Genomic DNA, 24,623 nt, shown 5'->3' with positions numbered 1-24,623 from the left:
TAGAGGACTGTCCACCCCTCATGGTGGCAGGAGCCAGAACCGGTCCACCGGATCTCCCGAATGCCACAGAGATCCAGGCGGTACCGGTCAAGCTCCCGACGGAGGAGCGGCAGCCTCTCCTCCGCAGTGAGCGTTCGAACATTCCACGTGGCCACCCGTAGTGGCTTTTCGTTGTTTCTGGAGGAGCCCCGAGGGTTGAGATTCAATCTCCTGGCTCCGCCAATTGGGGTTTGGCCAGGAGACGTCATAGACGCCTGTCCCCCCGGGGCCTCTGGCACAAGCTTATTAGTTACATATTTCAGTTTAACTCGTGGTTTAGTGGTAATTAATTGAAGGTGGAGGGGTTACCAGCCCCTCGCACCCGTCCAGAGCCCCCGTTTAGCCCCTGTGGTGGACACAGACGCCATGAGGGGAGGAGCCAATCGGAATTGGTCCTCCCCCCACAGCACTGTCCACGACAGAGTTGACCGTCCGGCACCGCAACACACACACACACACACAGACACACACACAGACACACACACAGACACCCACACAGACACCCACACAGATACACACACAGACACACACACAGACACACACACAGACACACACACAGACAGACACACACAGACACACACACAGACACACACAGACACAGACACATCTCTCCCGCCCATCTCTTCACCACCACACCACCACCACACCACCACCACCGCCACCACCACCACCACCACACCACCACCACGACCACCACCACGACCTCCACCACCACCACCACCACCACATCACCACCACCACCATCACCACCACCACCACCATCACCACCACCACCACCATCACCACCACCATCACCACCACCATCACTACCACCACCACCACCACCACCACCTCCACCACCACACCACCACCACCACCACCACGACCACCACCACCACCACCACCACAACACCACCACCACACCACCACCACCACCACGACCTCCACCACCATCACCACCATCACCACCACCATCACCACCACCACACCACCACCACCACCACACCACCACCACGACCACCACCTCCACCACCACCACCACCACCACCTCCACCACCACCACCTCCACCACCACCACCACCATCACCTCCACCACCACCATCACCACCACACCACCATCACCACCACACCACCACCACCACCACGACCACCACCACCACCTTCACCACAACCACCACCACCACCACCACCCCCACTCCACCACCACCACCACCACCACCACCTCCACCACCCACCGAGTATCTGGCGACATGGAGCCATCCGACGAGCCCAGCAGCTGCTGCTGACTCACCCCACCACCACCACCACCACCACCGCCACCACCACCGCCACCACCGCCACCACCGCCACCACCGCCCGGCACCACCGCGGCGGTGGTGGCGGTGGTGGCGGTGGTGGCGGTGGCTGTGGCGGTGCGGAATTCGATGTCGTAGGCCATGAGGTTCCACTCCTGGCGACGGTTGCGAGCCTTGCGAACCTTCTTCACCTCACGGGTCGTGCCGTCGACCCTCTTCTACTTACACACACAGAGACACACAGAGACACAGAGAGACACAGACATAGACACGTAGCACATAGACACATAGACACACAGACACACACACAGACACAGTGACACACACACAGTGACACACACATAGCACACACACACACACACAGATACACACACACAGACACACACATAGACACACACACACAGTGACACAGAGCACACACATAGCACACGCACACATAGCACACACACACAGACACACAGACAGACACACACACAGACACATAGACACACACACAGACACATAGCACACACACAGACACACACACACACAGACATACAGACACACACACATAGCACACACACACAGACACACATAGCACACACATAGACACACACAGACACACACACAGACACACATAGACACACACACATAGCACACATAGACACACACACAGACACACATATACACACACACATAGCACACATAGACACACACATAGACACACACACAGACACACACACAGACACACAGACACACATACACACACACACATAGACACACACACACACACACAGACACACACAGACACACACACAGTGACACACAGACAGTGAAAGACACACAGACACATAGCACACAAAGACACACACACAGACACACACACACACAGTGTCACACACAGACACAGCACACATAGACACACATACATAGCACACACAGACACACATAGCACACACACACACAGACACACAGACACACACAGAAACACACACACACAGACACACACACACAGACACACACACAGACACACATACACACACACACAGGCACACACACAGACACACACACAGCCAGGGAGATGCAGAGAGAGACATGGAGAGTGGGGGTAGAAAGACAGAGAGGCAGAGAGGGAGACTCACCCACCCACTCACCCACTCACCCACTCACCCCACCCACCCAACCACCCACCCACCCACCCACTCACTCACTCACCCACCCACCCACCCAACCACCCACTCACTCACCCATCCACCCACCCCTCACTCACTCACCCATCCACTCACCCACTCACCCATCCACCCACTCACTCACTCACCCATCCACCCACTGACTCACTCACCCTCCCATCCATCCACCCACTCACTCACTCACTCACCCATCCACCCACTCACTCACTCACTCACCCACCCACTCACTCACTCACTCACCCATTCACCCACTCACCCACTCACCCACCCACTCACTCACTCACCCACCCACCCACTCACCCAACCACCCACTAACCCACCCACCCACTCACCCACTCACCCACCCACTAACCCACCCACCCACCCACTCACCCACCCACCCACCCAACCACTCACCCACCCACCCACCCAACCACTCACTCACTCACTCACCCACCCACTCACTCACTCACCCACCCACTCACCCACTCGCCCACACACTCACTCACCCACCCACTAACCCACTCTCTCACCCACTCACTCACCCACCCACTAACCCACCTACCCACCCACCCACTCACCCACCCACCCACTAACCCACCCACCCACTAACCCACCCACTCACTCACTCACCCACCCACCCACCCACTCACTCACTCACTCACCCACCCACCCACCCAACCACTCACCCACCCACTCACTCACCCACCCACTCACTCACTCACCCACTAACCCACCCACCCACTAACCCACCCACCCACTAACCCACCCACCCACTAACCCACCCACCCACTAACCCACCCACCCACTAACCCACCCACCCACTAACCCACCCACCCACTCACCCTCTGACGTCTCTTTTCTTTGCGTTTATCCTCCGTGTCCTGCAACATTTTCTCTCTCCAGAGGTCGAAGAAATATGAAGGGTCGGTGTAGAACTTCAATCCGTCCTTCCGATCATCACTGGGACACAGAGACACGGGGAGAGAGAGACACGGGGAGAGAGACACGGGGAGAGAGACACGGGGAGAGAGACAGAGAGACACACGGGGAGAGATACACGGGGAGAGAGACAGAGAGACACGGGGAGAGAGACACGGGGGAGAGAGACGGTGAGACACACGGGGAGAGAGAGACAGAGGGAGAGAGACACAGGGAGAGAGACACAGGGAGAGAGACACACGGGGATAGCGAGAGACGGGGGGAGAGACAGGGGGAGAGAGACGGTGAGACACAAGGAGAGAGACACACGGGGAGAGAGACAGAGAGACACGGGGAGAGAGAGACACACGGGGAGAGAGACAGAGAGACACACGGGGAGAGAGACACGGGGAGAGAGACACGGGGAGAGACACGGGGAGAGAGACACGGGGAGAGAGAGACGGGGAGACACACGGGGAGAGAGACACGGGGAGAGAGACACAGGGAGAGAGACACACGGGGAGAGAGACACGGGGAGAGAGAGACAGGGGGAGAGAGACAGGGGGAGAGAGACGGTGAGACACATGGGGAGAGAGACAGAGAGACAGAGAGACACGGGGAGAGAGACAGGGGGAGAGAGACACGGGGAGAGAGAGATGGGGAGAGAGACACAGGGAGAGAGAGAGACACGGGGAGAGAGACACAGGGAGAGAGAGGCACGGGGAGAGAGACACAGGGAGAGAGACACGGGGAGAGAGAGACACGGGGAGAGAGAGAGACACGGGGAGAGAGACACGGGGAGAGAGAGAGACACGGGAGAGAGAGAGACACGGGGAGAGAGACACGGGGAGAGAGAGAGACACGGGGAGAGAGACACACGGAGAGAGAGAGACACGGGGAGAGAGACACACGGGGAGAGAGAGACACTGGGGAGAGAGACACGGGGAGAGAGAGACACGGGGAGAGAGAGAGACACGGGGAGAGACACGGGGAGAGAGAGACACGGGGAGAGAGACACGGGGAGAGAGACACGGGGAGAGAGACGGTGAGACACACGGGGAGAGAGACAGAGAGACACGGGGAGAGAGACAGGGGGAGAGACACACGGGGAGAGAGAGACGGGGAGAGAGAGACACGGGGAGAGAGACACGGGGAGAGAGACACGGGGAGAGAGAGACACGGGGAGAGAGACACGGGGAAAGAGACACAGGGAGAGAGACACAGGGAGAGAGACACACGGGTAGAGAGACACGGGTAGAGAGACAGGGGGAGAGAGACAGGGAGAGACACACGGGGAGAGAGACACGGGGAGAGACACGGGGAGAGAGACACGGGGAGAGAGATACGGGGAGAGAGACACATGGGGAGAGAGACACGGGGAGAGAGACACGGGGAGAGAGACACGGGGAGAGAGACACAGGGAGAGAGAGACATGGGGAGAGAGACACGGGGAGCGAGAAACACGGGGAGAGAGACACGGGGAGAGAGACACGGGGAGAGAGAGACATGGGGAGAGAGACATGGGGAGAGAGACACGGGGAGAGAGTGAGTGAGTGGGTGGGTGAGTGAGTGGGTGAGTGAGTGAGTGGGTGAGCGAGTGAGTGAGCGAGTGAGTGAGCGAGTGAGTGAGCGGGTGAGTGAGTGGGTTAGTGAGTGAGTGGGTGAGTGAGTGAGTGGGTGAGCGAGTGAGTGAGCGAGTGAGTGAGTGGGTGAGTGAGTGGGTGAGTGAGTGAGTGGGTGGGTGGGTGGGTGAGTGGGTGAGTGAGTGAGTGGGTGAGTGAGTGAGTGGGTGAGTGAGTGAGTGGTGAGTGAGTGGGTGGGTGGGTGGGTGAGTGAGTGAGTGAGTGGGTGAGTGAGTGGGTGAGTGGGTGAGTGAGTGGGTGAGTGAGTGAGTGGGTGAGTGAGTGAGTGAGTGGGTGGGTGAGTGAGTGAATGGGTGAGTGAGTGAGTGGGTGAGTGAGTGAGTGAGTGGGTGGGTGGGTGAGTGAGTGGGTGAGTGAGTGGGTGGGTGAGTGAGTGGGTGAGTGAGTGGGTGAGTGATTCGGTGAGTGAGTGGGTGAGTGAGTGGGTGTGTGGGTGAGTGAGTGAGTGGTGAGTGGGTGAGTGACAGGGTGAGTGAGTGGGTGAGTGAGTGAGTGAGTGTGAGTGAGTGAGTGAGTGGGTGAGTGAGTGGGTGAGTGGGTGAGTGAGTGGGTGAGTGAGTGGGTGAGTGAGTGAGTGACTGAGTGGGTGAGTGAGTGGGTGAGTGGGTGAGTGAGTGAGTGGGTAGGTGGGTGAGTGGGTGGTGAGTGAGTGAGTGATTGGGTGAGTGAGTGAGTGACTGAGTGGGTGAGTGAGTGGGTGAGTGAGTGGGTGAGTGAGTATGAGTGGGTGAGTGAGTGAGTGTGAGTGAGAGTGGGTGAGTGGGTGAGTGAGTGAGTGAGTAGGTGAGTAGGTGAGTGAGTGGGTGAGTGAGTGAGTGGGTGAGTGAGTGGGTGAGTGAGTGAGTGACTGAGTGGGTGAGTGAGTGGGTGAGTGGGTGAGTGAGTGAGTGGGTAGGTGGGTGAGTGGGTGGGTGAGTGAGTGAGTGATTGGGTGAGTGAGTGAGTGAGTGACTGAGTGGGTGAGTGAGTGGGTGAGTGAGTGGGTGAGTGGGTGAGTGAGTGAGTGAGTTGGTGGGTGAGTGAGTGACTGAGTGGGGAGTGAGTGGGTGAGTGAGTGGGTGAGTGGGTGAGTGAGTGAGTGTGTGGGTGAGTGAGTGAGTGAGTGGGTGAGTGAGTGAGTGGGTGAGTGAGTGAGTGGGTGAGTGGGTGAGTGAGTGAGTGAGTGGGTGAGGTGAGTGAGTGGTAGTGAGTGGGTGAGTGAGTGAGTGAGTAGGTGAGTGAGTGACTGAGTGGGTGAGTGTATGAGTGAGTGAGTGGGTGTGTGAGTGCGTGAGTGAGTGAGTGTATGAGTGAGTGAGTGAGTGACTGAGTGAGTGAGTGAGTGAGTGAGTGAGTGGGTGAGTGAGGTGGGTGAGTGAGTGAGTGAGTAGGTGAGTGAGTGACTGAGTGGGTGAGTGGGTGAGTGTATGAGTGAGTGAGTGAGTGGGTGTGTGAGTGGGTGAGTGAGTGAGTGTGAGTGAGTGAGTGACTGAGTGGGTGAGTGAGTGAGTGGGTGAGTGAGTGGGTGAGTGAGTGGGTGATGGGTGAGTGAGTGAGTGGTGGGTGGTGAGTGGGTGGGTGAGTGTGACTGAGTGAGTGAGTGGGTGAGTGGGTGAGTGAGTGGGTGAGTGGGTGAGTGGGTGAGTGAGTAGGTGAGTGAGTGACTGAGTGGGTGAGTGAGTGGGTGGGTGAGTGAGTGAGTGGGTAACGTGAGTGAGTGAGTGGGTGGGTGAGTGAGTGAGTGAGTAGGTGAGTGAGTGGGTGAGTGGGTGAGTGAGTGGTGGGTGAAGTGAGTGACTGAGTGGGTGAGTGAGTGAGTGAGTGGGTGAGTGGGTGAGTGAGTGAGTGGGTGGGTGGGTGAGTGGGTGGGTGAGTGACTGAGTGAGTGAGTGAGTGAGTGGGTGAGTGGGTGAGTGAGTGGGTGAGTGGGTGAGTGGGTGAGTGAGTGGGTAAGTGAGTGAGTGAGTGACTGAGTGGGTGAGTGAGTGGGTGAGTGGGTGAGTGAGTGAGTGAGTGGGTGAGTGAGTGGGTGAGTGAGTAGGTGAGTGAGTGACTGAGTGGGTGAGTGAGTGGGTGGGTGAGTGAGTGAGTGGGTAAGTGAGTGAGTGAGTAGGTGAGTGAGTGAGTGGGTGAGTGTATGAGTGAGTGAGTGGGGTGTGAGTGGGTGAGTGAGTGAGTGTATGAGTGAGTGAGTGACTGAGTGAGTGAGTGGGTGAGTGAGTAGGTGAGTGAGTGGTGAGTAGGTGAGTGAGTGGGTGAGTGGGTGGGTGACAGGGTGAGTGAGTGGGTGACAGGGTGAGTGAGCAGGTGAGTGAGTGGGTGACAGGGTGAGTGAGTAGGTGAGTGGGTGGGTGAGTGAGTGGTGAGTAGGTGAGTGAGTGGGTGAGTGGGTGGGTGACAGGGTGAGTGAGTGGGTGACAGGGTGAGTGAGCAGGTGAGTGAGTGGGTGACAGGGTGAGTGAGTAGGTGAGTGGGTGGGTGAGTGAGTGGTGAGTAGGTGAGTGAGTGAGTGAGTAGGTGAGTGAGTAGGTGAGTGAGTAGGTGAGTGAGTGAGTGAGTGGGTGAGTGAGTAGGTGAGTGAGTGAGTGGTGAGTAGGTGAGTGAGTGGGTGAGTGAGTGGGTGAGTGAGTAGGTGAGTGGTTGGGTGAGTGAGTGGTGAGTAGGTGAGTGAGTGAGTGGGTGACAGGGTGAGTGAGTAGGTGAGTGGTTGGGTGAGTGAGTGGTGAGTGTTGAGCATCCTCACGATAGGGCGTGAGGATGTTGAGTGGAGGCGGCTTGTGGCAGATGTTGTAGGTGTCCAATAGCGGGTTGGGGATGGTGTCACGTGACACCACCTGCTGGTCCTGATTGGTCGAGGAGCGGAAGGCCTTCCGCATGTTAATGTCCTGCAGGGAGACTGGGGGGGGTGGTGAGTGGGGGGGTGAGTGGGTGAGTGGGTGGGTGAGTGGGTGAGTGGGTGGGTGAGTGGGTGGGTGGGTGAGTGGGTGGGTGGGTGAGTGGGTGGGTGAGTGGGTGAGTGAGTGGGTGAGTGGGTGGGTGAGTGGGTGAGTGGGTGGGTGAGTGGGTGGGTGAGTGGGTGAGTGGGTGGGTGAGTGGGTGGGTGGGTGGGTGAGTGGGTGAGTGGGTGGGTGAGTGGGTGGGTGTGGTGGGTGAGTGGGTGGGTGAGTGAGTGGGTGGGTGAGTGGGTGAGTGGGTGGGTGAGTGAGTGGGTGGGTGAGTGAGTGGGTGGGTGAGTGGGTGAGTGAGTGGGTGAGTGGGTGGGTGAGTGAGTGGGTGAGTGGGTGGGTGAGTGAGTGGGTGGGTGAGTGGGTGGGTGAGTGGGTGAGTGGGTGAGTGAGTGAGTGGGTGAGTGGGTGGGTGAGTGAGTGGGTGAGTGGGTGAGTGAGTGGGTGAGTGAGTGAGTGAGTGACTGAGTGAGCGAGTGAGTGGCTGGGTGGCTGAGTGAGTGAGTGAGTGACTGGATGAGTGGGTGAGTGACTGGGTGGGTGACTGGGTGTGTGACTGGGTTAGTGACTGACTGAGCGAGTGGCTGAGTGAGTGGGTGAGTGGGTGGGTGGGTAGGTGGGTGAGTTGGTGAGTGAGTGAGTGACTGGGTGAGTGGGTGGGTGACTGGGTGAGTGGCTGAGTGGGTGAGTGAGTGAGTGGCTGAGTGAGTGGCTGAGTGGATGAGTGGGTGAGTGGCTGAGTGGCTGGGTTAGTGGGTGAGTGGCTGAGTGAGTGGCTGAGTGGCTGAGTGAGTGGCTGAGTGACTGGGTGAGTGACTGAGTGAGTGGCTGAGTGAGTGGGTGAGTGAGTGGCTGAGTGACTGGGTGAGTGACTGGGTGAGCGGCTGATTGACTGGCTGAGTGAGTGGGTGAGTGACCGGGTGAGCTCACTCACCCTCCTCCACGGTGGAGTCCAGCTGGGTGACTTTCAGGGCGAGTCTGTCCACCCTTTCCTGCAGTGACGCTGCCCGGCAGTGCACCAGCGACGCCTCTTGAAACAGCTCCCCAAAGACGTCCTCAGCATGTTTGCCTGGGGTAGTCAACCACCACTAGTCACCCACCAAGAGTCACCCACCACTAGTCACCCACCACTAGTCACCCAACACTAGTCACCCGCCACTAGTCACCCACCACTAGTCACCCACCACTAGTCACCCACCACTAGTCACCCACCACTAGTCACCCAACACTAGTCACCCACCACTAGTAGTCACCCACCACTAGTCACCCACCACTACTAGTCACCCACCACTAGTCACCCACCACTAGTCACCCACCACGAGTCACCCACCACTAGTCACCCACCACTAGTCACCCACCACTAGTCACCCAACACGAGTCACCCACCACTAGTCACCCACCACTAGTCACCCACCACTAGTAGTCACCCATCACTAGTCACCCACCACTAGTCACCCACCACTAGTCACCCACCACTAGTCACCCACCACTAGTCACCCACCACTAGTCACCCACCACTAGTCACCCACCACTAGTCACCCACCACTAATCACCCACTAGTAGTCACCCACTACTAGTCACCCACCACTAGTCACCCACCACTAGTCACCCACCAAGAGTCACCCACCACTAGTCACCCACCACTAGTAGTCACCCACCAAGAGTCACCCACTACTAGTCACCCACCACTAGTCACCCACCACTAGTCACCCACCAGTAGTCACCCACCACTAGTAGTCACCCACCACTAGTCACCCACCAAGAGTCACCCACCACTAGTCACCCACCACTAGTAGTCACCCACCACTAGTAGTCACCCACCACGAGTCACCCACCAAGAGTCACCCACCACTAGTCACCCAACACTAGTCACCCACCACTAGTCACCCACCACTAGTCACCCACCACTAGTCACCCACCACTAGTCACCCACTAGTAGTCACCCACTAGAAGTCACCCACTAGTAGTCACCCACCACTAGTCACCCACCACTAGTCACCCACCACTAGTCACCCACCACTAGTCACCCACCACTAGTCACCCACCACCAGTCACCCACCACTAGTCACCCACCACGAGTCACCCACCACTAGTCACCCACCACGAGTCACCCACCACTAGTCACCCACCACGAGTCACCCACCACTAGTCACCCACCACTAGTCACCCGCCACTAGTCACCCACCACTAGTCACCCACTGGTAGTCACCCACCACGAGTCACCCACCACTAGTCACCTACTACTAGTCACCCAACACTAGTCACCCACTAGTAGTCACCCACTACTAGTCACCCACCACTAGTCACCCACCAAGAGTCACCCACCAAGAGTCACCCACTAGTAGTCACCCACCACTAGTCACCCACCACTACTCACCCACCACTAGTCACCCACCACAAGTCACCCACCACTACTCACCCACCACTAGTCACCCACCACTAGTCACCCACTACTAGTCACCCACCACTAGTAGTCACCCACCACTAGTCACCCACCACTAGTCACCCACCAAGAGTCACCCACCACTAGTAGTCACCCACCACTAGTCACCCACCACTAGTCACCCACCACTAGTCACCCCCACTAGTCACCCACCACTAGTCACCCACCACTAGTCACCCACTACTAGTCACCCACCAGTAGTCACCCACCACTAGTCACCCACCACTAGTCACCCACCACTAGTCACCCACCAGTAGTCACCCACCACTAGTCACCCACCACTAGTCACCCACTACTAGTCACCCACCAGTAGTCACCCACTACTAGTCACCCACCACTAGTCACCCACCACTAGTCACCCACCACTAGTCACCCACCAGTAGTCACCCACCACTAGTCACCCACTAGTAGTCACCCACCACTAGTCACCCACCACTAGTCACCCACCACTAGTCACCCACCAGTAGTCACCCACCACTAGTCACCCCCACTAGTCACCCACTAGTAGTCACCCACCACTAGTCACCCACCACTAGTCACCCACCACTAGTCACCCACTAGTAGTCACCCACCACTAGTAGTCACCCACCACTAGTCACCCACCACTAGTCACCCACCACTAGTCACCCACTAGTAGTCACCCACCACAAGTCACCCACCACAAGTCACCCACCACTAGTCACCCACCAGTAGTCACCCACCACTAGTCACCCCCACTAGTCACCCACTAGTAGTCACCCACCACTAGTCACCCACCACTAGTCACCCACCACTAGTCACCCACTAGTAGTCACCCACCACTAGTCACCCACCACTAGTAGTCACCCACCACTAGTCACCCACCACTAGTCACCCACCACTAGTCACCCACCACTAGTCACCCACCAAGAGTCACCCACCACTAGTCACCCACCACTAGTAGTCACCCACCAAGAGTCACCCACTACTAGTCACCCACCACTAGTCACCCACCAGTAGTCACCCACCACTAGAAGTCACCCACCAAGAGTCACCCACTACTAGTCACCCACCACTAGTCACCCAACACTAGTCACCCACCAGTAGTCACCCACCACTAGTAGTCACCCACCACTAGTCACCCACCAAGAGTCACCCACCACTAGTCACCCACCACTAGTAGTCACCCACCACTAGTAGTCACCCACCACGAGTCACCCACCAAGAGTCACCCAACACTAGTCACCCAACACTAGTCACCCACCACTAGTCACCCACCACTAGTCACCCACCACTAGTCACCCACTAGTAGTCACCCACTAGAAGTCACCCACTAGTAGTCACCCACCACTAGTCACCCACCACTAGTCACCCACCACTAGTCACCCACCACTAGTCACCCACTACTAGTCACCCACCACTAGTCACCCACCACTAGTAGTCACCCACCACTAGTCACCCACCACTAGTCACCCACCACTAGTAGTCACCCACCACTAGTAGTCACCCACCACGAGTCACCCACCAAGAGTCACCCACCACTAGTCACCCAACACTAGTCACCCACTAGTAGTCACCCACTAGAAGTCACCCACTAGTAGTCACCCACCACTAGTCACCCACCACTAGTCACCCACCACTAGTCACCCACCACTAGTCACCCACTACTAGTCACCCACCACTAGTCACCCACCACTAGTAGTCACCCACCACTAGTCACCCACCACTAGTCACCCACCACTAGTAGTCACCCACCACCAGTCACCCACCACTAGTCACCCACCACGAGTCACCCACCACTAGTCACCCACCACGAGTCACCCACCACTAGTCACCCACCACGAGTCACCCACCACTAGTCACCCACCACTAGTCACCCGCCACTAGTCACCCACCACTAGTCACCCACCACTAGTCACCCACCACGAGTCACCCACCACTAGTCACCCACCACTAGTCACCCACCACTAGTCACCCACCACGAGTCACCCACCACTAGTCACCCACCACTAGTCACCCGCCACTAGTAGTCACCCACCACTAGTCACCCACCAATAGTCACCCACCACTAGTCACCCACCACTAGTCACCCACCACGAGTCACCCACCACTAGTAGTCACCCACCACTAGTCACCCACCAATAGTCACCCACCACTAGTCACCCACCACTAGTCACCCCCACTAGTCACCCACCACGAGTCACCCACCACTAGTCACCCACCACTAGTCACCCACCACTAGTCACCCACCACGAGTCACCCACCACTAGTCACCCACCACTAGTCACCCACCACTAGTCACCCACTAGTAGTCACCCACCACGAGTCACCCACTAATAGTCACCCACCACTAGTCACCCACTAATAGTCACCCACCACGAGTCACCCACTAATAGTCACCCACCACTAGTCACCCACTAATAGTCACCCACCACGAGTCACCCACTAATAGTCACCCACCACTAGTCACCCACCACTAGTCACCCACCACTAGTCACCCACTAGTCACCCACCACTAGTCACCCACCACTAGTCACCCACCACTAGTCACCCACCACTAGTCACCCACTCGTAGTCACCCACCACTAGTCACCCACCACGAGTCACCCACCACGAGTCACCCACCACTAGTCACCCACCACTAGTCACCCACCACGAGTCACCCCCCACGAGTCACCCACCACTAGTCACCCACCACGAGTCACCCACCACTAGTCACCCACCACTAGTCACCCACCACTAGTCACCCACTAGTAGTCACCCACCACTAGTCACCCACCACTAGTCACCCACCACGAGTCACCCACCAAGAGTCACCCAACACTAGTCACCCGCCACTAGTCACCCACCACTAGTCACCCACCACTAGTCACCCGCCACTAGTCACCCACCACTAGTCACCCACCACTAGTCACCCACCACTAGTCACCCACCACCAGTCACCCACCACTAGTCACCCACTACTAGTCACCCACCACTAGTCACCCACCACTAGTCACCCACCACTAGTCACCCACTAGTAGTCACCCACCACTAGTCACCCACTAGTAGTCACCCACTAGTAGTCACCCACTAGTAGTCACTGGGTGAGTGACTGGGTGAGTGGGTGAGTGACTGGGTGAGTGACTGGGTGAGTGAGTGACTGGGTGAGTGAGTGACTGGGTGAGTGACTGGGTGAGTGAGTGACTGGGAGAGTGACTGGGTGAGTGACTGGGTGAGTGAGTGACTGGGTGAGTGACTGGGTGAGTGACTGAGTGAGTGACTGGGTGAGTGGGTGAGTGACTGGGTGAGTGACAGGGTGAGTGACTGGGTGGGTGAGTGAGTGACTGGGTGAGTGGGTGACTGGGTGAGTGACTGTGTGAGTGACTGGGTGAGTGAGTGACTGGGTGAGTGACTGGGTGAGTGAGTGACTGGGTGAGTGACTGGGTGAGTGAGTGACTGGGTGAGTGAGTGACTGGGTGAGTGACTGGGTGAGTGAGTGACTGGGTGAGTGAGTGACTGACTGAGTGACTGAGTGAGTGACTAAGTGAGTGACAGGGTAACTGAGTGAGTGAGTGACTCACTAAGGCTGCTGAGTTGACGTATGATACCAGCTAGTGTCACGTTAGTGACACACTCCAGCTCGTTGTGGGTGAGTGAGTGACTGGATGAGTGACTGGGTGAGTGACTGGGTGAGTGAGTGGGTGAGTGACTGAGCGAGTAACTGAGTGAGTAACTCACTAAGGCTGCTGAGTTGACGTATGATACTGGCTAGTGTGACGTTAGTGAAACACTCCAGCTCGTTGTGGGTGAGTGACTGGGTGAGTGAGTGACTGGGTGAGTGAGTGACTGAGTGAGTGACTGACTGAGTGACTGAGTGACTGAGTGAGTGACTGGGTGAGTGAGTAACTGAGTGACTGAGTGAGTGACAGGGTAACTGAGTGACTGAGTGAGTGACTGAGTGAGTGAGTGACAGGGTAACTGAGTGACTAGGTAACTCACTAAGGCTGCTGAGTTGACGTATGATACCAGCTAGTGTCACATTAGTGACACACTCCAGCTCGTTGTGGGTGACTGAGTGACTGAGTGAGTGACTGGGTGAGTGACTGAGTGAGTGACTGAGTGAGTAACTGAGTGAGTGAGTGACTGAGTGAGTGATTGGGTGACTGACTGAGTGAGTGACTCACTAAGGCTGCTGAGTTGACGTATGATACCAGCTAGTGTGACATTGGTGACACACTCCAGCTCGTTGTGGGTGAGTGACTGGGTGAGTGACTGGGTGAGTGACTGAGTGAGTGACTGACTGAGTGACAGGGTAACTGACTGAGTGAGTAACTGAGTGACTGGGTGACTGAGTGAGTAAATCAGTGACTGAGTGAGTGACTGAGTGAGTGACTAAGGCTGCTGAGTTGACGTATGATACCAGCTAGTGTCTCGTTGGTGACACACTCCAGCTCGTTATGGGTGAGTGACTGAGTAACTGAGTGAGTGACTGAGTGAGTGACTGGGTGAGTGAGTGACTGAGTGACTGGCTGAGTGAGTGAGTGACTGAGTGACTGGGTGAGTGACTGAGTGAGTGAGTGACTGGGTGAGTGACTGGGTGAGTGAGTGACTGAGTGAGTGACTGGGTGAGTGAGTAACTGAATGAGTGAGTGAGTGACTGAGTGAGTAACTGAGTGAGTAACTCACTAAGGCTGCTGAGTTGACGTATGATACCAGCTAGCGTCACGTTAGTGACACACTCCAGCTCGTTGTGGGTGAGTGAGTGAGTGACTGGGTGAGTGAGTGACTGGGTGAGTGAGTGACTGAGTGACTGAGTGAGTGAGTGACTGAGTGAGTGAGTGACTGAGTGAGTGGCTGAGTGACTGGGTGAGTGACTGAGTGAGTGACTGGGTGAGTGAGTGACTGGGTGAGTGAGTGAGTGAGTAACTAAGTGACTAGGTAACTCACTAAGGCTGCTGAGTTGACGTATGATACCAGCTAGTGTCACGTTGGTGACACACTCCAGCTCGTTGTGGGTGAGTGACTCGGTGAGTGACTGGGTGAGTGAGTGAGTGACTGAGTGAGTGAGTGAGTGACTGAGTGACTGAGTGAGTAACTGAGTGAGTGAGTAACTGAGTGACTAGGTAACTCACTAAGGCTGCTGAGTTGACGTATGATACCAGCTAGTGTCACGTTAGTGACACACTCCAGCTCGTTGTGGGTGAGTGAGTGAGTGAGTGGCTGGGTGAGTGACTGGGTGAGTGACTGAGTGAGTGAGTGAGTAAGTGAATGAGTGACTGAGTAACTGGGTGACTGAGTGAGTAACTGAGTGACTCACTAAGGCTGCTGAGTTGACGTATGATACCAGCTAGTGTCACGTTGGTGACACACTCCAGCTCGTTGTGGGTGAGTGACTGGGTGAGTGAGTGACTGAGTGAGTGACTGGGTGAGTAACTCAGTGACTGGGTGAGTGACTGGGTGAGTGAGTGACTGAGAGACTGAGTGACTGAGTGACTGAGTGAGTAACTGAGTGAGTGACTCACTAAGGCTGCTGAGTTGACGTATGATACCAGCAAGTGTCACGTTGGTGACACACTCCAGCTCGTTGTGGGTGAGTGACTCGGTGAGTGAGTGACTGGGTGAGTGAGTAACTGACTGAGTGACTGAGTGAGTGACTGAGTGAGTGACTGAGTGAGTGACTGGGTGAGTGACTGAGTGACTGAGTGACTAGGTAACTCACTAAGGCTGCTGAGTTGACGTATGATACCAGCTAGTGTCACGTTGGTGACACACTCCAGCTCGTTGTGGGTGAGTGAGTGGGTGAGTGACTGACTGAGTGACTGGGTGAGTGAGTGACTGGGTGAGTGAGTGACTGAGTGACTGAGTGAGTAACTGAGTGAGTGACTCACTAAGGCTGCTGAGTTGACGTATGATACCAGCTAGTGTCACGTTGGTGACACACTCCAGCTCGTTGTGGGTGAGTGACTCGGTGAGTGAGTGACTGGGTGAGTGAGTAACTGACTGAGTGACTGAGTGAGTGACTGAGTGAGTGACTGAGTGAGTGACTGGGTGAGTGACTGAGTGACTGAGTGACTGGGTGAGTAACTAAGTGACTAGGTAACTCACTAAGGCTGCTGAGTTGACGTATGATACCAGCTAGTGTCACGTTGGTGACACACTCCAGCTCGTTGTGGGTGAGTGAGTGGGTGAGTGACTGACTGAGTGACTGAGTGACTGGGTGAGTGAGTGACTGGGTGAGTGAGTGACTGAGTGACTGGGTGAGTAACTGAGTGAGTGACTCACTAAGGCTGCTGAGTTGACGTATGATACCAGCTAGTGTCACGTTGGTGACACACTCCAGCTCGTTGTGAGTGAGTGACTGGGTGAGTGACTGGGTGAGTGAGTGACTGAGAGACTGAGTGAGTGAGTGAGTGACTGAGTGACTGAGTGACGGGGTGACTGAGTGACTGAGTGAGTGACTGGGTGAGTGAGTGAGTGACTGAGTAACTGAGTGACTGAGTGACTAGGTAACTCACTAAGGCTGCTGAGTTGACGTTTGATACCAGCTAGTGTGATATTGGTGACACACTCCAGCTCGTTGTGGGTGAGTGACTGGGTGAGTGAGTGACTGGGTGAGTGAGTGACTGAGTGACTAAGTAACTAAGTGACTAGGTAACTCACTAAGGCTGCTGAGTTGACGTATGATACCAGCTAGCGTCACGTTAGTGACACACTCCAGCTCGTTGTGGGTGAGTGAGTGAGTGACTGGGTGAGTGAGTGACTGGGTGAGTGAGTGACTGAGTGACTGAGTGAGTGAGTGACTGAGTGAGTGAGTGACTGAGTGAGTGGCTGAGTGACTGGGTGAGTGACTGAGTGAGTGACTGGGTGAGTGAGTGACTGGGTGAGTGAGTGAGTGAGTAACTAAGTGACTAGGTAACTCACTAAGGCTGCTGAGTTGACGTATGATACCAGCTAGTGTCACGTTGGTGACACACTCCAGCTCGTTGTGGGTGAGTGACTCGGTGAGTGACTGGGTGAGTGAGTGAGTGACTGAGTGAGTGAGTGAGTGACTGAGTGACTGAGTGAGTAACTGAGTGAGTGAGTAACTGAGTGACTAGGTAACTCACTAAGGCTGCTGAGTTGACGTATGATACCAGCTAGTGTCACGTTAGTGACACACTCCAGCTCGTTGTGGGTGAGTGAGTGAGTGAGTGGCTGGGTGAGTGACTGGGTGAGTGACTGAGTGAGTGAGTGAGTAAGTGAATGAGTGACTGAGTAACTGGGTGACTGAGTGAGTAACTGAGTGACTCACTAAGGCTGCTGAGTTGACGTATGATACCAGCTAGTGTCACGTTGGTGACACACTCCAGCTCGTTGTGGGTGAGTGACTGGGTGAGTGAGTGACTGAGTGAGTGACTGGGTGAGTAACTCAGTGACTGGGTGAGTGACTGGGTGAGTGAGTGACTGAGAGACTGAGTGACTGAGTGACTGAGTGAGTAACTGAGTGAGTGACTCACTAAGGCTGCTGAGTTGACGTATGATACCAGCAAGTGTCACGTTGGTGACACACTCCAGCTCGTTGTGGGTGAGTGACTCGGTGAGTGAGTGACTGGGTGAGTGAGTAACTGACTGAGTGACTGAGTGAGTGACTGAGTGAGTGACTGAGTGAGTGACTGGGTGAGTGACTGAGTGACTGAGTGACTAGGTAACTCACTAAGGCTGCTGAGTTGACGTATGATACCAGCTAGTGTCACGTTGGTGACACACTCCAGCTCGTTGTGGGTGAGTGAGTGGGTGAGTGACTGACTGAGTGACTGGGTGAGTGAGTGACTGGGTGAGTGAGTGACTGAGTGACTGAGTGAGTAACTGAGTGAGTGACTCACTAAGGCTGCTGAGTTGACGTATGATACCAGCTAGTGTCACGTTGGTGACACACTCCAGCTCGTTGTGGGTGAGTGACTCGGTGAGTGAGTGACTGGGTGAGTGAGTAACTGACTGAGTGACTGAGTGAGTGACTGAGTGAGTGACTGAGTGAGTGACTGGGTGAGTGACTGAGTGACTGAGTGACTGGGTGAGTAACTAAGTGACTAGGTAACTCACTAAGGCTGCTGAGTTGACGTATGATACCAGCTAGTGTCCCGTTGGTGACACACTCCAGCTCGTTGTGGGTGAGTGAGTGGGTGAGTGACTGACTGAGTGACTGAGTGACTGGGTGAGTGAGTGACTGGGTGAGTGAGTGACTGAGTGACTGGGTGAGTAACTGAGTGAGTGACTCACTAAGGCTGCTGAGTTGACGTATGATACCAGCTAGTGTCACGTTGGTGACACACTCCAGCTCGTTGTGAGTGAGTGACTGGGTGAGTGACTGGGTGAGTGAGTGACTGAGAGACTGAGTGAGTGAGTGAGTGACTGAGTGACTGAGTGACGGGGTGACTGAGTGACTGAGTGAGTGACTGGGTGAGTGAGTGAGTGACTGAGTAACTGAGTGACTGAGTGACTAGGTAACTCACTAAGGCTGCTGAGTTGACGTTTGATACCAGCTAGTGTGATATTGGTGACACACTCCAGCTCGTTGTGGGTGAGTGACTGGGTGAGTGAGTGACTGGGTGAGTGAGTGACTGAGTGACTAAGTAACTAAGTGACTAGGTAACTCACTAAGGCTGCTGAGTTGACGTATGATACCAGCTAGTGTCACGTTGGTGACACACTCCAGCTCGTTGTGGGTGAGTGACTGAGTGAGTGACTGGGTGAGTGAGTGGGTGAGTGAGTGAGTGACTGGGTGAGTGAGTGACTGGGTGAATGACTGGGTGAGTGACTGGGTGAGTGAGTGAGTGACTGAGTGACTGAGTGAGTAACTGAGTGAGTGACTCACTAAGGCTGCTGAGTTGACGTATGATACCAGCTAGTGTCACGTTGGTGACACACTCCAGCTCGTTGTGGGTGAGTGAGTGGCTGGGTGAGTGACTGGGTGAGTGAGTGAGTGACTGGGTGAGTGAGTGACTGGGTGAGTGAGTAACTGAATGAGTGACTGAGTGAGTGAGTGACTAGGTAACTCACTAAGGCTGCTGAGTTGACGTATGATACCAGCTAGTGTCACGTTGGTGACACACTCCAGCTCGTTGTGGGTGAGTGACTGGGTGAGTGACTGACTGAGTGAGTGACTGAGTGAGTGACTGGGTGAGTGACTGGGTGAGTGAGTGACTGGGTAACTGAGTGAGTAACTCACTAAGGCTGCTGAGTTGACGTATGATACCAGCTAGTGTCACGTTGGTGACACACTCCAGCTCGTTGTGGGTGAGTGAGTGAGTGAGTGGCTGGGTGAGTGACTGGGTGAGTGAGTGACTGGGTGAGTGAGTAACTGACTGAGTGACTGAGTGAGTAACTGAGTGACTAGGTAACTCACTAAGGCTGCTGAGTTGACGTATGATACCAGCTAGTGTCACGTTGGTGACACACTCCAGCTCGTTGTGGGTGAGTGACTGAGTGACTGACTGAGTGAGTAACTGGGTGAGTGACTGAGTGAGTGAGTGACTGGGTGAGTGACTGGGTGACTGAGTGAGTAACTGAGTGAGTGACTCACTAAGGCTGCTGAGTTGACGTATGATACCAGCTAGTGTCACGTTGGTGACACACTCCAGCTCGTTGTGGGTGAGTGACTGGGTGAGTGACTGAGTGAGTGACTGGGTGACTGGGTGAGTGACTGAGTGACTGGGTGAGTAACTGAGTAACTGAGTGACTAGGTAACTCACTAAGGCTGCTGAGTTGACGTATGATACCAGCTAGTGTCACGTTGGTGACACACTCCAGCTCGTTGTGGGTGAGTGACTGAGTGAGTGAGTGACTGGGTGAGTGAGTGGGTGAGTGAGTGAGTGACTGGGTGAGTGAGTGACTGGGTGAGTGACTGGGTGAGTGACTGACTGAGTGAGTGAGTGACTCACTAAGGCTGCTGAGTTGACGTATGATACCAGCTAGTGTCACGTTGGTGACACACTCCAGCTCGTTGTGGGTGAGTGAGTGAGTGGCTGGGTGAGTGACTGGGTGAGTGAGTGAGTGAGTGACTGGGTGAGTGAGTGACTGGGTGAGTGAGTAACTGAATGAGTGACTGAGTGAGTGAGTGACTGAGTGAGTGACTGAGTGACAGGGTGAGTGACTGAGTGAGTGACTCACTAAGGCTGCTGAGTTGACGTATGATACCAGCTAGTGTCACGTTGGTGACACACTCCAGCTCGTTGTGGGTGAGTGACTGAGTGAGTGACTGAGTGAGTGACTGGGTGAGTGACTGACTGAGTGACTGAGTGACTAGGTAACTCACTAAGGCTGCTGAGTTGACGTATGATACCAGCTAGTGTCACGTTGGTGACACACTCCAGCTCGTTGTGGGTGAGTGACTGGGTGAGTGACTGAGTGAGTGAGTGAGTGACTGAGTGAGTGAGTGAATGAGTGACTGAGTGACTGAGTGAGTGAGTGACTGGGTGAGTGACTGACTGAGTGACTGAGTGAGTGACAGGGTAACTGAGTAACTGAGTGACTCACTAAGGCTGCTGAGTTGACGTATGATACCAGCTAGTGTCACGTTGGTGACACACTCCAGCTCGTTGTGGGTGAGTGACTGGGTGAGTGACTGAGTGAGTGAGTGAGTGACTGAGTGAGTGAGTAAGTGAATGAGTGACTGAGTGACTGAGTGAGTGAGTGACTGAGTGAGTGACTGGGTGAGTGAGTGACTGAGTGACTGAGTGAGTAACTGAGTGAGTGACTGAGTGAGTGAGTGACTGAGTGAGTGACTGAGTGACAGGGTGAGTGACTGAGTGAGTGACTCACTAAGGCTGCTGAGTTGACGTATGATACCAGCTAGTGTCACATTGGTGACACACTCCAGCTCGTTGTGGGTGAGTGACTGGGTGAGTGACTGAGTGAGTGAGTGAGTGACTGAGTGAGTGAGTAAGTGAATGAGTGACTGAGTGACTGAGTGAGTGAGTGACTGAGTGAGTGACTGGGTGAGTGAGTGACTGAGTGACTGACTGAGTGAGTAACTGAGTGAGTGACTGAGTGAGTGAGTGACTGAGTGAGTGACTGAGTGACAGGGTGAGTGACTGAGTGAGTGACTCACTAAGGCTGCTGAGTTGACGTATGATACCAGCTAGTGTCACGTTGGTGACACACTCCAGCTCGTTGTGGGTGAGTGACTGGGTGAGTGACTGAGTGAGTGACTGAGTGACTGAGTGAGTGAGTAAGTGAATGAGTGACTGAGTGACTGAGTGAGTGAGTGACTGGGTGAGTGACTGACTGAGTGACTGAGTGACTGAGTGAGTGACAGGGTAACTGAGTAACTGAGTGACTCACTAAGGCTGCTGAGTTGACGTATGATACCAGCTAGTGTCACGTTGGTGACACACTCCAGCTCGTTGTGGGTGAGTGACTGGGTGAGTGAGTGGCTGAGTGACAGGGTAACTCAGTGAGTGACAGGGTATCTGAGTGAGTGACTCACTAAGGCTGCTGAGTTGACGTATGATACCAGCTAGTGTCACGTTGGTGACACACTCCAGCTCGTTGTGGGTGAGTGACTGGGTGAGTGACTGGGTGAGTGACTGGGTGAGTGACTGAGTGAGTGAGTGACTGGGTGAGTGACTGGGTGACTGAGTGAGTGACTGAGTGACTGAGTGAGTGAGTGAGTGACTCACTAAGGCTGCTGAGTTGACGTATGATACCAGCTAGTGTCACGTTGGTGACACACTCCAGCTCGTTGTGGGTGAGTGACTGGGTGAGTGAGTGACTGAGTGAGTGACTGGGTGAGTGACTGACTGAGTGACTGAGTGAGTGACTAGGTAACTCACTAAGGCTGCTGAGTTGACGTATGATACCAGCTAGTGTCACGTTGGTGACACACTCCAGCTCGTTGTGGGTGAGTGACTGGGTGAGTGAGTGAGTGACTGGGTGAGTGACTGGGTGAGTGAGTGACTGAGTGAGTGACTGAGTGACTGACTGAGTGAGTAACTGGGTGAGTGACTGAGTGATTGAGTGACTGGGTGAGTGACTGAGTGACTGAGTGAGTAACTGAGTGAGTGAGTGACTCACTAAGGCTGCTGAGTTGACGTATGATACCAGCTAGTGTCACGTTGGTGACACACTCCAGCTCGTTGTGGGTGAGTGACTGAGTGACTGAGTGAGTAACTGAGTGAGTAACTGGGTGAGTGACTGAGTGAGTGAGTGACTGGGTGAGTGACTGGGTGAGTGACTGGGTGAGTGACTGGGTGAGTGACTGAGTGAGTGACTCACTAAGGCTGCTGAGTTGACGTATGATACCAGCTAGTGTCACGTTGGTGACACACTCCAGCTCGTTGTGGGTGAGTGACTGAGTGAGTGACTGGGTGAGTGACTGGGTGAGTGAGTGACTGGGTGAGTGACTGGGTGAGTGACTGACTGAGTGAGTGAGTGACTGGGTGAGTGAGTGACTGAGTGAGTGACTGGGTGACAGGGTAACTGAGTGACTAGGTAACTCACTAAGGCTGCTGAGTTGACGTATGATACCAGCTAGTGTCACGTTGGTGACACACTCCAGCTCGTTGTGGGTGAGTGACTGAGTGACTGAGTGAGTAACTGAGTGAGTAACTGGGTGAGTGACTGAGTGAGTGAGTGACTGGGTGAGTGAGTGACTGGGTGAGTGACTGGGTGAGTGACTGGGTGAGTGACTGGGTGAGTGACTGAGTGAGTGACTCACTAAGGCTGCTGAGTTGACGTATGATACCAGCTAGTGTCACGTTGGTGACACACTCCAGCTCGTTGTGGGTGAGTGACTGAGTGAGTGACTGGGTGAGTGACTGGGTGATTGAGTGACTGGGTGAGTGACTGGGTGAGTGACTGACTGAGTGAGTGAGTGACTGGGTGAGTGAGTGACTGAGTGAGTGACTGGGTGACAGGGTAACTGAGTGACTAGGTAACTCACTAAGGCTGCTGAGTTGACGTATGATACCAGCTAGTGTCACGTTGGTGACACACTCCAGCTCGTTGTGGGTGAGTGACTGAGTGACTGAGTGAGTAACTGAGTGAGTAACTGGGTGAGTGACTGAGTGAGTGAGTGACTGGGTGAGTGAGTGACTGGGTGAGTGACTGGGTGAGTGACTGGGTGAGTGACTGGGTGAGTGACTGAGTGAGTGACTCACTAAGGCTGCTGAGTTGACGTATGATACCAGCTAGTGTCACGTTGGTGACACACTCCAGCTCGTTGTGGGTGAGTGACTGAGTGAGTGACTGGGTGAGTGACTGGGTGAGTGAGTGACTGGGTGAGTGACTGGGTGAGTGACTGACTGAGTGAGTGAGTGACTGGGTGAGTGAGTGACTGAGTGAGTGACTGGGTGACAGGGTAACTGAGTGACTAGGTAACTCACTAAGGCTGCTGAGTTGACGTATGATACCAGCTAGTGTCACGTTGGTGACACACTCCAGCTCGTTGTGGGTGAGTGACTGAGTGACTGAGTGAGTAACTGAGTGAGTAACTGGGTGAGTGACTGAGTGAGTGAGTGACTGGGTGAGTGAGTGACTGGGTGAGTGACTGGGTGAGTGACTGGGTGAGTGACTGGGTGAGTGACTGAGTGAGTGACTCACTAAGGCTGCTGAGTTGACGTATGATACCAGCTAGTGTCACGTTGGTGACACACTCCAGCTCGTTGTGGGTGAGTGACTGAGTGAGTGACTGGGTGAGTGACTGGGTGAGTGAGTGACTGGGTGAGTGACTGGGTGAGTGACTGACTGAGTGAGTGAGTGACTGGGTGAGTGAGTGACTGAGTGAGTGACTGGGTGACAGGGTAACTGAGTGACTAGGTAACTCACTAAGGCTGCTGAGTTGACGTATGATACCAGCTAGTGTCACGTTGGTGACACACTCCAGCTCGTTGTGGGTGAGTGACTGAGTGACTGAGTGAGTAACTGAGTGAGTAACTGGGTGAGTGACTGAGTGAGTGAGTGACTGGGTGAGTGAGTGACTGGGTGAGTGACTGGGTGAGTGACTGGGTGAGTGACTGAGTGAGTGAGTGACTGGGTGAGTGAGTAACTGAGTGAGTGACTGGGTGAGTGACTGAGTGAGTGAGTAACTGAGTGAGTGACTCACTAAGGCTGCTGAGTTGACGTATGATACCAGCTAGTGTCACGTTGGTGACACACTCCAGCTCGTTGTGGGTGAGTGACTGGGTGAGTGACTGAGTGAGTGACTGAGTGAGTGAGTGACAGGGTAACTGACTGAGTGAGTAACTGAGTGACTGAGTGAGTGAGTGACTGGGTGAGTGAGTGACTGGGTGAGTGACTGGGTGAGTGACTGAGTG

The 24,623-nt window shown here is 54.9% G+C and overlaps 1 protein-coding gene across 1 annotated transcript in view; it reads right to left on the bottom strand.

The window, feature by feature from the left end:
- Positions 1–1,180: 1,180 nt before the first annotated feature.
- Positions 1,181–24,623, bottom strand: part of LOC116958173 (actin-binding protein WASF3) — a 23,786-nt gene continuing 343 nt past the window's right edge. The window contains exons 2-5 of the mRNA XM_076063640.1: positions 8,884–9,018; positions 7,748–7,900; positions 3,307–3,425; positions 1,181–1,531 (exon numbers count right to left, since the gene is read on the bottom strand). Of these exons, the coding sequence (XP_075919755.1) occupies positions 1,181–1,531; positions 3,307–3,425; positions 7,748–7,900; positions 8,884–9,018 (758 nt within the window). The remainder of the gene's footprint in view (positions 1,532–3,306; positions 3,426–7,747; positions 7,901–8,883; positions 9,019–24,623) is intronic.

Source organism: Petromyzon marinus, unplaced genomic scaffold, assembly GCF_048934315.1.
Source record: "Petromyzon marinus isolate PM22_M1 ecotype Great Lakes invasive population unplaced genomic scaffold, UKy_Petmar_22M1.pri1.0 PM_Scaffold_169, whole genome shotgun sequence".
Taxonomy (NCBI): Eukaryota; Metazoa; Chordata; class Hyperoartia; order Petromyzontiformes; family Petromyzontidae; genus Petromyzon; species Petromyzon marinus.
Note: the sequence above shows the minus strand (reverse complement) of the source record. Positions and strands in the feature narration are given on the sequence as shown.